The 12,804-nt window shown below is 44.7% G+C and overlaps 1 protein-coding gene across 1 annotated transcript; it reads right to left on the reverse strand.

The window, feature by feature from the left end:
• Window positions 1–1,920: 1,920 nt before the first annotated feature.
• LOC124069902 (immunoglobulin lambda-1 light chain-like) lies at window positions 1,921–10,535 on the reverse strand. The gene is made up of 5 exons (XM_046409408.1): window positions 9,938–10,535; window positions 9,522–9,846; window positions 4,857–4,897; window positions 2,670–2,969; window positions 1,921–2,569 (listed from the first exon to the last, which is right to left on the reverse strand). Exons 1-5 carry the CDS (start codon window positions 9,978–9,980, stop codon window positions 2,337–2,339), a joined length of 942 nt encoding a protein of 313 aa, XP_046265364.1. The 5' UTR covers window positions 9,981–10,535; the 3' UTR covers window positions 1,921–2,336.
• Between the last annotated feature and the right edge of the window lie 2,269 nt (window positions 10,536–12,804).

Consider the following 12,804-nt stretch of genomic DNA (forward strand, 5'->3'; position numbering starts at 1 on the left):
GTATGAAAAACGTATTTTACATAATATACAAGCACTGCCGATATCCTTTATGGGATGCAGGGGTGGACAGTTTTAAAGTACATGTATTTATGTACATTGAGGTGGAGCCAAGGGGTTACCAGGGGCTGCAACACAACAACCAAATACTTGATGGAGCCAAGGTGGAGGAGAAAATAAAAATATTTTATTTTAATAGCAAACTAAACTTAACAGGGATTTAAACCAAAAAGAAACTGTGTGGCTGTGCCAAAATAATCAAAAACAGTACAATAAAACTGGGCCTGACTACTCACTACTGAGTGTGAGAAAAGAACAAACTAAAGGCCTAACTCTCTTATCTAAAAACAGACTTAAATAAATGAAACACAGCACCATGAGGAACCAACCAATAAACCTGCCGTAATGTAGACAGATAACATCTATGTGTAGCAAAAATGTAAAGGGTACCCCAATTTACCAAATTACCCCCATCTCCCACCACACACCTTTACCTTAACATGTCAAGTGAACACAAGCCTCACAGGCCGACAGACCAAAACCAAGGTCCAGAGAGAGCACGCAGGTGTGCTGCCTTTTATATATCGAGGACCCGAATCATGATTGGCCAGCTTTAAGCTTCAGTGGACCAATCAGCAGCACCGCCAGGCTACACAGGTGAATCCACTCGAGAAGCTTGCACCTGTGGAACACAAGAGAGAACAGGAGGAGACACACACACACACACACACACACACACACCTGCCTGCAGGTAACAGTGTATTACTTGTTTTTTTTATATGCACTGGAGTAATATCTGATCAGGAGTATCTTTACTTTCCTTTACTCTGACTCAAGTAAAAGAGTTGTGTAATTGGCTGGTGTGGTGATGTTTTCACTGATGTCCACCAGATGGCAGCAGTGTCACATAGAACTACAGAAACAGGAAAATTCATCTTTTTCACTGATTTCAACATTCTTGCATTTATCATTCCAGATCACAGGTTTATAAAATTAAATGGCAGATGTAGTCAGGCCGGGCATCGGCAGGGTGAAAGGGTGCACATGAGCTGCAAGTCTCACTGTCTAATAAGATGAAATGTGAAACTCTGAAGGCTAAAATCCCCTCAAATAAACTCCACAAACCTCCAGGCGAGTCATCGTTGTGGTTTTCTGAGCTCAGTTCAGCTTTGTGTGTGTTGAGGGTTTAGTGGAAAAAAATGCTCAGAGACAACAACAGAACAAACAAAGAGCTGCTGAGAGAAGCTGCTGAGTGCATGCAGCTGCAGATACCAATCTGCTCTCAGTGGTTATTAGGACTCAGACGAAACTGTTGACAATGAATCAACACTTCCTTTCCTGCAACAGATGGGCTCTGTGGTTTTCGTCTTGCAGCCTCCTCAGTGTCAGCTGAACTTTTTCACATTAATAAGTGGAAGTCTGGTTAGAATACAACATATTAAGACACGTGGGAAAGTATCACGGCAACAAACATTTTTAACAACATCAGTACAAACATAATTTACAGTTTATCTGTTTACATGTGTAAATGATGTGAAACATAACTTTATATACACATAACTTTGCAACTTTATCAGTAACTGCATCAATCCATGTTGTCTTGTTGAATCTGATGTTTAGTGTCATTTCATTGGTTGATTAAAATAAAAACAGCCATCATGTTGCCAGCGTTCAGACTTGAGGCCGACTGATGAAGCTGCTGTGTAATGGTTTCATAGCAGCTGTAGCTTGAGAGCAGCTCTGCTGTTTGTTCATGTGTGTAAACAACAGTGTCATCAGCGTAGAGTTTGACATCCACACTGACACAGTTATAAAAGGGGCTCAGCACTGACCCTGGTGGCACAGCCACACCTACTGACTTGTACATAACAGCTATGTGTCCATGTTTGCTCCCTGCCAAAGTGAAATCCATAAAAACAAGGATGTTTCCAAAACACAGACGCTGTGATTTTTCACTTTATTGAGATTGTTACACTGAAAGAATTGGACAAAGCTGCCTCATTCTGCATAATGTATTAAAAAGAAACACAAGAACAGAAAAATATAATCAGTCAGATAACAATTCAGCTTTATTTTATATTATTACACACGTCACAATTCAAACTAAACTACAGCACGTAAACAACACGATTACACAGAATTTACACTCACTGACTGCAAACAATATGTGTATACATGTATTTATATTGTTAGGATGACAGTTTCAGACCTGTCCATAAAAAGAGAAATTTTACAACCAACCACAAAATATGAAAACTGACATTTGTGTCTGCTGATCAAAACGTTGAATGAGATCAATTGTTGAGATTTGATGGTGAGAAAAGTTGAGCAGAAAACAGTCAGTCAGCATGTGTGCAGCTGGTGGACGGTCCCTTGTTTCTGAGGATCATCAGCAGAGAGAGTCCATAGCAGTACACCAGACTCTTCACTATCAGCACTGTGTAGAGCACACAGAGCAGCTTCACCCTGCACTGAGACTGGAGAAAATCTGTTGGAGGTGTTGATTGTGGAAATGATGGAACTGCTGATGGTGGAAGGGATGGAGTAGCTGGTGGTGGTACAGCAGGAACCTCTGAAACAGAAAAGGAGTCAAACAGAAATGTCAGTCCTCTGCTCCTCTGCTCCACATGAAGCTGAATCACTGCTCAACACAGTCACCAAGCCTTCATTACCTTGTTCTGTTTGGGCCTCCACTGTGCCCCCCTCGTGCTCGACGTAGCAACGATATTTATATGTGTAGTGCGGGTCACGATCAACCAGTCTGATGCTGGCAGTGCATCCCGACTCTTTGAGTTTCAGCTGCTCTCCCTCATGAGGCAGGACCTCCTCCACAGTCTCAGTCTTCCTTCGTCTTTTCCAGGAGATCTTGACCCGAGGAGGAAACATGTGTGAGGCCACACACAGCAGGGAGCCCTTCCTGTCCAGGTGGGCTGCTGGGTACACGCTCACCACGGGCTTCACTACCTCCTCATCTGCAGTTTGACAGCAGCAACCATCAGAATCAGAATCAGAATCAGCTTTATTGGCCAAGTTTGACTCCGGTTAGACTTTGCTCTCAAGTACAAAACAAACACCTAGCAGTAAGAAACATAAAAGATACTATATACAATAAGAGGAAGATAAAAATAAAAAATAATATTTACAATAAGGGTGAATCTGTGGAATAGTGCAACGACAGTGTAGGTAGACTAAGATTTTTAAAAATAAATAAATAAATACAGTTCAAGGCAATGCTGTGGAATAGACAGATAATAATGATCCTGTGTGGTTAAATAAATGAGGTAGATGAGCAGGACATTTGTGACTGTCATAGTCCAGTGTCAGGATGGAGGCTGTTTCAGAGTGTTCAACAGAGTGACTGCTTGGGGAAACAAGCTGGCTGGTTTTGGCAGACAGTGACCTGTATCACCTACCAGAGCGTACCTGAACACTGTCATCTCCACAGTCTTAATCGGATAGCAGCACAGACACATTCACACAGTCAGCAGCAGCTTCCAGCACTGCACTGCATTCAGGCTCGTTACTGGCCCATTACTGAAGCTTATGTTACCTGTGACAGCAAAACTTTCAGTAAAGTCACAAAATGAAGTGTGGGGATTGGATTAAGTGCAGCGGACCCTGAGACGATCACAACCAACATCTGGTGAGCACGCAGCCCGACCAGCCGGACCAAACGCCGCCGTGAGCCGTGTGACGGCCACAGGAAGAGGACGCAGAGCGGCGGGATCATTTTTATATTCTGGGTGTAGACGCAGACAAATAACTTTATATCTTGTTTTGGTTTTGTTCTCTTCTGTTTTAATTTAAACTGTCTGTGTGTTCTGTGTGTGTGCAGCATGAACTTACATTTCACTGTGCAGCCGTGTGTCATAATCTGACAAATATTATACAGTTAGACATTTAGCGCTTTATTCTAACCACTGCAGAACTAATCAATACATCAGTACATTATCAATTACAAAACTGTCTTCATTACAACATTATTCATATGCAGTGATATGTTTGGACATGTGAATGTGAACATGAGACTGCAGTCTAATATCAACAAGGAACGTTTTGATGTCTGACGGGAAATTACTGTAGAATATTCACATAACTTAATATCATGTAATGTATTATAGTGATTTCTTGTTAAAACTGCATATATTAATATTTACTTTGTTATGTACTTTGTAAAATATATTTACTTTTATATATTTGAAATACTGATCGCGTAATGTTTCTATTAAATGTGTTCCCATACGCATATATGTGTGTGTGTGTGTGTTATCACATATAATCACATATCATATACAGAAATATTTAAATGAGTCTGTACACATTCTATTTATTTTAATATTCAGGATCTGCTTGGCTTCATGTATAATTTTAACTTCACTAACAGACACATGAACCATCATATAAAATTCAGCTGTCATGAGGAACATTTTACATCAGAATTACTTATTAATTATCCGATACAACGTGTCTAAAGTTTTATTCTTTTCTATATTCTGACACAAATTCAATTCTGTTTAATTTCATAAATGATCTTGTTTGATAAAAACAAGAGATGCTGCTGAATTACTGACGTGATCAAATACTGTATATTTGTAATGTTGTCAGCAGGATACTTTTTCTATATAAATCAGTTCCATCTGAAGCAGAAATAAAGAATAAGTTCAGTTGTGCAGTGAGATTTAAACATCTTTTCAGCAGTTATGAAGCTTTTTGATGTCACAGCAGCTGCAGGCTGCAAGAATTCTCTACTAATGAAGAGAAAACTAACATGTAAAGCCTGAAGCAGCAGAAACTCATTAAAAACACATTTTCTACTTGTTCAAGAAAACAACTGAAGGAACATGAAAGTTTATTCTTACCTGTTACATACAGTTTAGTTCCAGAGCCAAAGATGAAGTACACAGTGAAACAGAGTGATACAAAAACCTTCCTGCTGCTGAATGTGTCAGCTGAGGTGAACGAGTCCACATGATGAACCAGGATCAGATTTCAGCTCCATCATGTGTTTCTCTAATGTTCATATCAACATGACTGTCTCTTCTTCTACTGTCTTCTTAGACACAGCAGCAGTGTTGCTCTGTGGATGGTCATGTCTGTGGCTCCACTGCTTTAGTCCACATGGACTGGACCTGGACCAAAGGATGGACGGATGGACAGACGGGACATTTTCTACAGACATTCTTGGTCCTCAGAGGATGAACTTCACTTGTTGACTTTGTCAATTCTGAATTTTCCTCTAGCGCCACCATCTGGCCAAATTTTTTTCGAGTTACGTGACTCCCTCATTCATATTCTTCATGTTTGACTTCATTAACAAAATCATCCTCCTATTCGGTGTTGTTATTTTTCTGTTTTGGTCTGTTGTACATTTACTGTGGTTGAGGAAGAGGAGTCCCTCCTGAGACTTTCTTCATCTGATGGAGGCTGTTGTATGCTGTACAGACTGTAAAGCCCCTTGAGGACATTTTATGATCAGTGATGAATAAAACTGACTTGTCATGTAAATTGATTTGACTGAAACCTGAGGAAACAAGCCCTGGTTTCTTGTGTGAGGGTGTGTTTGACCTGTTGATCGACTCTGAACCACCTCCTCTGCTTTTCCCTCACTGAGGTTCAACTCATCACGTCTTCCCAGACCCTCTGCCACCTGCTGTTTGTGGACTCTGGGGCTGATGAAACATTTACTGATTGGAGGCCAGCCAAAACCAGTATCTCAGCTGGATGATCCGGCTCCTCTGACATTTGGCTACCTATAGATTTATTGGGGCAGCCTGATAGAAGGGAGTTACAATAATCCAGCCTGGAGGTAATGAATGCATGGACTAATTTTTCTGCATCTTTCTGACTCAGAATGTGCCTAATTTTTGCAATGTTGCGGAGGTGAAAGAATGCAGTCTTTGAAATATTCAATATGTGTGGGTTAAAGGACATGTCCTGGTCAAAGATAACTCCTAAATTCCTTACAGTGGAGCTTGAAGCCAAGGCTAAGCCATCTAGCATTGCAATATCACTGCTCAGGGCCCAGAACAATAACTTCAGTGCTGTCTGTATTTTGAAGTAGGAAACTGCAAGTCATCCAGGTTTTTATGTCTTTAAGACATGCCTGAAGTTTGACTTGCTGATTTGTTTCTTCTGGTTTCATTGACTACATTGAGTACAAGTACAATTGTGTGTCATCCGCATAACAATGAAAATGTATGGAGTGTTTCCTAATAATATCACCAATGGGGAGCATATAAAGGGTGAATAATATTGGGAACTCCATGACTAACTTTTGTGAGTGTGGACGATGTATCATTAACATGAAATTGAGATTGATCTGATAAATAAGACTGAAACCAGCTTAATGCAGTTCCTTTGATGCCAATTAGGTGTTCCAATCTGTGCAGTAATATAGAGTGGTCAATGGTGTCAAATGCAGCACTAAGGTCTAACAGTACAAGGACAGAGATAAATCCCTTGTCTGATGCCAGGAGGAGGTCATTTGTGACTTTGACCAATGCTGTTTCTGTGCTATGATGAGCTCTAAAGCCAGATTGAAAAGTTTCAAATAAGTTATTATTTTGAAGAAAGTCATATAACTGATTGGCGACTGTTCTTTCAAGGATCTTGGAAAGAAATGGAAGGTTAGATATTGGTCTGTAGTTGCTTAAAACCTCTGGATCAAGTGTGTGTTTTTTAAGGAGAGGTTTGACTACAGCTATTTTAAAGGACTGGGGTACATAGCCTGTTATCAGGGACAGATTGATCATGTCTAATAGACAGGTGTTAAGTAAGGGTAAAGCTTCTTTGAGAAGGTTGGTAGGGATGGGGTCTAAGAGGCATGTTGTTGGCTTGGATGAACATATAAATGAATATAGCTGATAGCTGAGAAACCTGGGATTATGCTTGTTATCCTCAATTAATTTGAAGTAACAGGCTGCTCTGGCAGTTCGTAGGGCCTTCCTATATAATCTAAGACTGTCTTGCCAGATTGAATGAGATTCAATAAGTTTGGAGGAACGCCATTTCCTCTCAAGCTTTTGCACATTTTGCTTTAATTTGCGAACCTCTGTATTATACCAGGGTGCAAGTTTCTTTTGTTTAATGCTTTTCTTTTTTTAGCAGGGCAACAGAGTCTATTGTTGTCCTTGATGAGCTTGCAGCACTGTCCACAAAATGGTAAATTTGAGAGGGATTGTTGTATTGTTCACTCGTATGGGGACATGATACTGAAGTTAATGACAATAGAACTGTTTCTTTAAATTTAGCCACAGCACTATCAGGGTAGGAAAAGGGTAGGAAAGGGTAGGAACAACACGAGAGAGGTGTGGAGTGTCATGAGGACCATCACAGGTTACGGGCCAAACAGCGGAGGAGTCGATGGCGGTGTGGAACGGGCGAATGAGGTGAGCTAAGCGGAGTACTCCATCATGTCTTCAACCTGAGTCTGAGTCTTCAGAGGGTCCCCGTGGTGTGGAAGACGTCATGCCTCGTTCCTGTCCCGAAGACGCCGCGTCCCAGCGACTCCAAGGACTACAGGCCTGTGGCCCTGACGTCACACATCATGAAGACCCTGGAAAGACTCGTCCTCGAACAGCTCAGGCCCATGGTCCATCCACTTCAGGATCCCCTTCAGTTCGCCTACCAGCCCCGCCTTGGAGTGGACGATGCCATCATCTACCTGCTGAACAGAGTCTACACTCACCTGGACAAGCCGGCAAGCACTGTGAGAATCACGTTCTTTGATTTCTCGAGTGCGTTTGACACCATCAGGCCGGCTCTGCTGGCTGAGAAGCTGACAGCGATGCAGGTGGATGCCCCACTGGTGTCCTGGATCGCAGACTATCTGACGGGCAGACCGCAGTACGTACGCCTGAAGTGCTGCCTGTCAGATGAAGTGATCAGCAACACCGGGGCTCCACAGGGGACTGTCCTCTCTCCCTTCCTCTTCACGATTTACACCACAGACTTTACGCACTGCACAGAGTCCTGCCATCTTCAGAAATTTTCTGATGACTCTGCAGTGGTTGGGTGTATTACTGGGGGGGATGAGAGAGAGTACAGGACGGTAGTGGACAACTTTGTCACATGGAGCGGGAAAAACCACCTACAGCTCAATGTGACAAAGACCAAAGAACTGGTGGTGGACCTGAGGAGGACTAAGGCTCCAGTGACCCCTATCAACATCAAAGGGGACACTGTGGAGGTGGTGGAGGAGTACAAATACCTGGGGGTGTACTTAGACCACAAACTGGACTGGTGCAAGAACGTGGACATGGTCTACAGAAAGGGCCAGAGCCGCCTCTACTTTCTGAGGCGGCTGAGGTCCTTCAACATCTGCAGGACGATGCTGAGGATGTTCTATGAGTCGGTGGTGTCCAGTGCCATCACATATGCCGTTGCCTGCTGGGGCAGCTGCCTGAGGGTGAGGGACACCAACAGACTCAATAGAATCATCAAGAAGGCCAGCCATGTTGTGGGAGAGGAACTGGACTCTCTGACAGTGGTGTCTGAGAGGAGGATGTTGTCCAAAATAAGGACTATACTGGACTTTCCCTCTCACCCTCTCCACAATGTGCTGATCAGCTACAGGAGCTCGTTCAGCAACAGACTCATACTGCCACGATGCACCACAGAGCGACACAGGAAATCATTCCTGCCTGTCGCCATCAAACTGCTAAACTCAGCACTGTGACGGACACACTCACTTTATATATACAATGTATATATTGTTTTTAGACATGTACATACCTGTATTTTTAATTTTTTTTAAGAAAATTTGAACACATATAAATACCTGTACTTTTAGATTTTAGATTTATACTTATCTTGTTGTTTCTCCTATTTTCTCTTTTCTTTCTTGGTCGGGAATACTGTAAGTGCAAAGTCTGTATGAAAAGAATTTCCCTTCAGGGATAAATAAAGGAATTCTGATTATGATTCTGATTATAATAATATTAAACATTAATAATTATTAAATTAATAATTAGACTTAAATGTGTTACCTGGGCGGCACGGTGGTGCAGTGGTTAGCTCTGTCGCCTCATAGCAAGAGGGTTCCAGGTTCGAATCTCGGTCTGGGCCCTTCTATGTGGAGTTTGCATGTTCTCCCTGTGCCTGCGTGGGTTTTCTCCGGGTTCTCCGGCTTCCTCCCACAATACCAAAAACATGCACATTAGGTTAATTGACTACTCTAAATTGCCCCTAGGTGTGAGTGTGAGAGTGTGTGGTTGTTTGTCTTTGTGTGTTGGCCCTGCGATTGACTGGCGACCAGTCCAGGGTGAACCCCGCCTCTCGCCGTAGTCAGCTGGGATAGGCTGCAGCTCCCCGCGACCCTGACGGACAAGCGGTATAGAAAATGGATGGATGGATGGATGTGTTACCTTTGAGCACGTTTGTTTGTGTGTTTTTATGAGATGGAGGTGAAATATGTGAACCTGAGCTGTGGTTTACTGCTCTCTTCCTGTCACAAACACTGTTTGACATCTGCTCATCTGCTGCTTTTTGTTCAGGCTGCAGGGATCACTTCTCACTGTGGGTACCACGTATCTCTCTTCCAACAGGCACAGTAGTAGGTGGCTGAATGAAGGAGATTAACTGTCTGGATCTTCAGCTCACAGCCGTTCTGTTCTCTCACAGCTGCGAAATCATTTTCCTGAGGATGACCATACCTGTAGCCTATGCTACAACTCCTACTGCTAAGACTGAGAATCCTTCTGAATGTTTCTGTGTCTTTCTTCTGATACCAGTAGACATAACTCCTGTCACACTGGTCAGTTCCTCCACAGCTGAAGGAGACGCTTTGACTGACTCTCCTGGTCAGTGATAACTGGTCCTGAGTCAGCTGTGCTGCCATGGCAGCCAGCGCTGTAGAGAAACAGACAGAGAGATGAAGTTAGTGTGACAGCGTTTGTTCCAGGTTGACTTTGTTGGCTCCTGATTGGCTGGAAACCCTCACCTGAACACAGACAGCACAGAGCAGCAGCTGGGAGGAAAAGCATTTTGTGCAGTGGTGTTTCCTCTGGTGAACCTGGGGAGAAGTGGCGCTCCGATGCAGCCGAGGCCAAACCAGGACGAGCTGCCGGATCAGACGAGGCCCACGTGGTTTCTAACAGGTCCTCAGACCTCCCGTCGGCCCCCGCGGCCCACAGATAATTGATCGACGGCTCGGCTCGGGCTGCCGTGTGGTTTTCCGCACAGTGGGAGGTTTTAAAGGGGAGAGGAGGAGGAGCCGAGGAGCAACAGGCAGCACACGGTTAGCATAGAGATGGAGGACTGCATCCTGTCTGTTGCTGCACATCACTGACACATCACTGACTGTACACAGGTGTTAATGTGACCACAGAGCTCACTGTGCTGTCATTACAACTCCTCACTCTGGTCCAGGATTTCACATCAGAAACAAGACAAATGACAAACTCATTCAGTCTCAAGGTTCCTGGTCTTGATTTGAATCTGACAGCAGATCAGAAATCTGGCTCACCGTGATGCAGAAAGACAACAAAACCTCCATATGAGCACAAACACATTCAGGTTGCTGGATAATTTAGATTACATGTGATGTAATTTATATTTATATCATTCATGCAATATTTGTGTATTGTATACTGCGAGAAAAGAATTATTAATGAGAAGAAGAAGAAGAAAAGGAAGAAGAATGTAGGATTAAGTAAAATAATGTAGGTTAATATACACACATGTAGATAGAGTTTGTATATGTGTAAACATTTACATACATAATGTGTATAATTACATATGCTTATCTCTACAACACTCTTGGAGACTGAATCCGTTTTCTTATTGTTATTATTATGACTGAATTTTCTCATTGATCGCACAGAAAGAGAGTCACATCATTTTGCCATTGCACATACGTGTTCTTTTATATTCCACATTATTATTCATTTATTATTGATTAACTTCTCAAGCCCAAAGTAAAATTGTTGATATGATAATATAGTAATATGTCATTATTATATATTTAAATACAAAAGTCATGTTTAATGTTTTCATTAATTATTTGTTGCAAATAAAGAAAAATCATTTCGAATGTCTCCTCCTTGAACCGCCACCTTAACGTGGTGGAGGGGTTTGAGTATCTGAATGATCCTAGGTGCTATGTTGTCGGGGGCTTAATGCCCCTGGTAGGGTCTCCCAAGGCAAACAGGTTCTAGGTGACAGGTCAGACAAAGAGTGGTTCAGAAGCCCCGGATGAAAGATAAAACAGCAAGGATCTGTACGTCGCCCGGATTGGCGTTACCGGGGCCTCACCCTGGAGCCAGGCCTGGGGTTGGGGCTCGCAAGCAAGCTTCTGGTGGCTGGGTATCCGCCCACGGGACCCGGTCGGGCACAGCCCGAATAAGCGACGTGGGCCCGCTCTCTCGTAGGCCCACCACCCGCGAGAGGGTTCAGAAGGGGCCGGTGCAATGTGGTTTTGGGCGACAGCTGTGGACGGGGGTCCCAGCGACCCAAATCCCGGACAAAAACTCTAGCTATGGGGACATGGAATGTCACCTCACTGGGGGGGAAAGAGCCCGAGCTCGTGCGGGAAATTGAGCGGTACCGGCTAGAGATAGTCGGGCTCACTTCCACGCACAGCCTGGGCTCTGCAGCCCAACTCCTGGAGAGAGGCTGGACTCTCTTCTACTCTGGAGTTGCCCATGGTGTGAGGCGGCGAGCAGGTGTGGGCTTGCTCATAGCCCCCCAGCTTAGCCGCCATGTGTTGGAGTTCTCCCCGGTGAACGAGAGAGTCGTTTCCCTACGCCTTCGGGTTGGGGATAGGTCTCTCACTGTTGTTTCGGCCTATGGGCCGAACGGCAGTGCAGAGTACCCGGCTTTCTTGGAGTCCCTGGGAAGGGTACTGGAATGTGCTCCGACCGGGGACTCCATAGTTCTACTGGGGGACTTCAATGCCCACGTGGGCGACGACAGTGATACCTGGAGGGGCGTGATTGGGAGGAACGGCCTCCCTGATCTGAATCCGAGTGGTGTTCTGTTGTTGGACTTCTGTGCTAGTCACAGTTTGTCCATAACGAACACCATGTTCAAGCATAAGGATGTCCATCAGTGCACATGATACCAGGACACCCTGGGCCGGAGGTCAATGATCGACTTTGTGGTTGTGTCATCTGGCCTTCGGCCATATGTTTTGGACACTCAGGTGAAGAGAGGGGCTGAGCTGTCCACCGATCACCACCTGGTGGTGAGCTGGATCCACTGGTGGAGGAGGAAGCCGGACAGACTTGGCAGACCCAAACGTGTTGTGAGGGTCTGCTGGGAACGTCTGGCGGAACCCTCCGCCAGAGGGGTTTTCAACTCACACCTCCGGGAGAACTTTGACCAGATTCCGAGGGAGGCTGGGGACATTGAGTCCGAGTGGACCATGTTTTCCACCTCCATTGTGGAAGCTGCTGCTCGGAGCTGTGGCCGTAAGGTCTCTGGTGCCTGTCGCGCAATCCCCGAACCCGGTGGTGGACACCGGAAGTAAGGGATGCCGTCAAGCTGAAGAAGGAGTCCTATCGAGCATGGTTGGCTTGTGGGACTCCCGAGGCAGCTGACGGGTATCGGAGGGCCAAGCGTGCGGCAGCCCGAGCGGTTGCGGAAGCAAAAACTCGGGTCTGGGAAGAGTTTGGGGAGGCCATGGAGGAGGACTATTGGTCAGCCTCGAGGAAATTCTGGCAAACCATCCGGCGCCTCAGGAGGGGGAAGCAGTGCCCTGCTAATACTGTTTACAGTGGAAGTGGGGAGCTGCTGACTTCGACTGGGGATATTGTCGGAAGGTGGAAGGAATACTTCGAGGATCTCCTCAATCCTGCTGACGTGTCT

This window comes from Scatophagus argus, chromosome 13 (genome assembly GCF_020382885.2).
Source record: "Scatophagus argus isolate fScaArg1 chromosome 13, fScaArg1.pri, whole genome shotgun sequence".
In the NCBI taxonomy this organism is placed as follows: domain Eukaryota; kingdom Metazoa; phylum Chordata; class Actinopteri; family Scatophagidae; genus Scatophagus; species Scatophagus argus.

Coding starts and splice junctions, on each gene's coding strand:
- LOC124069902 (XM_046409408.1), bottom strand. CDS start 9,980: ATGCTTTTCCTCCCAGCTGCTGCTCTGTGCTGTCTGTGTTCAG. Junction 2,970..4,856: donor AACTAAACTGTATGTAACAG/GTAAGAATAAAC, acceptor GTCAAACTGCAG/ATGAGGAGGTAGTGAAGCCC. Junction 2,570..2,669: donor GGAGGCCCAAACAGAACAAG/GTAATGAAGGCT, acceptor TTTCTGTTTCAG/AGGTTCCTGCTGTACCACCA.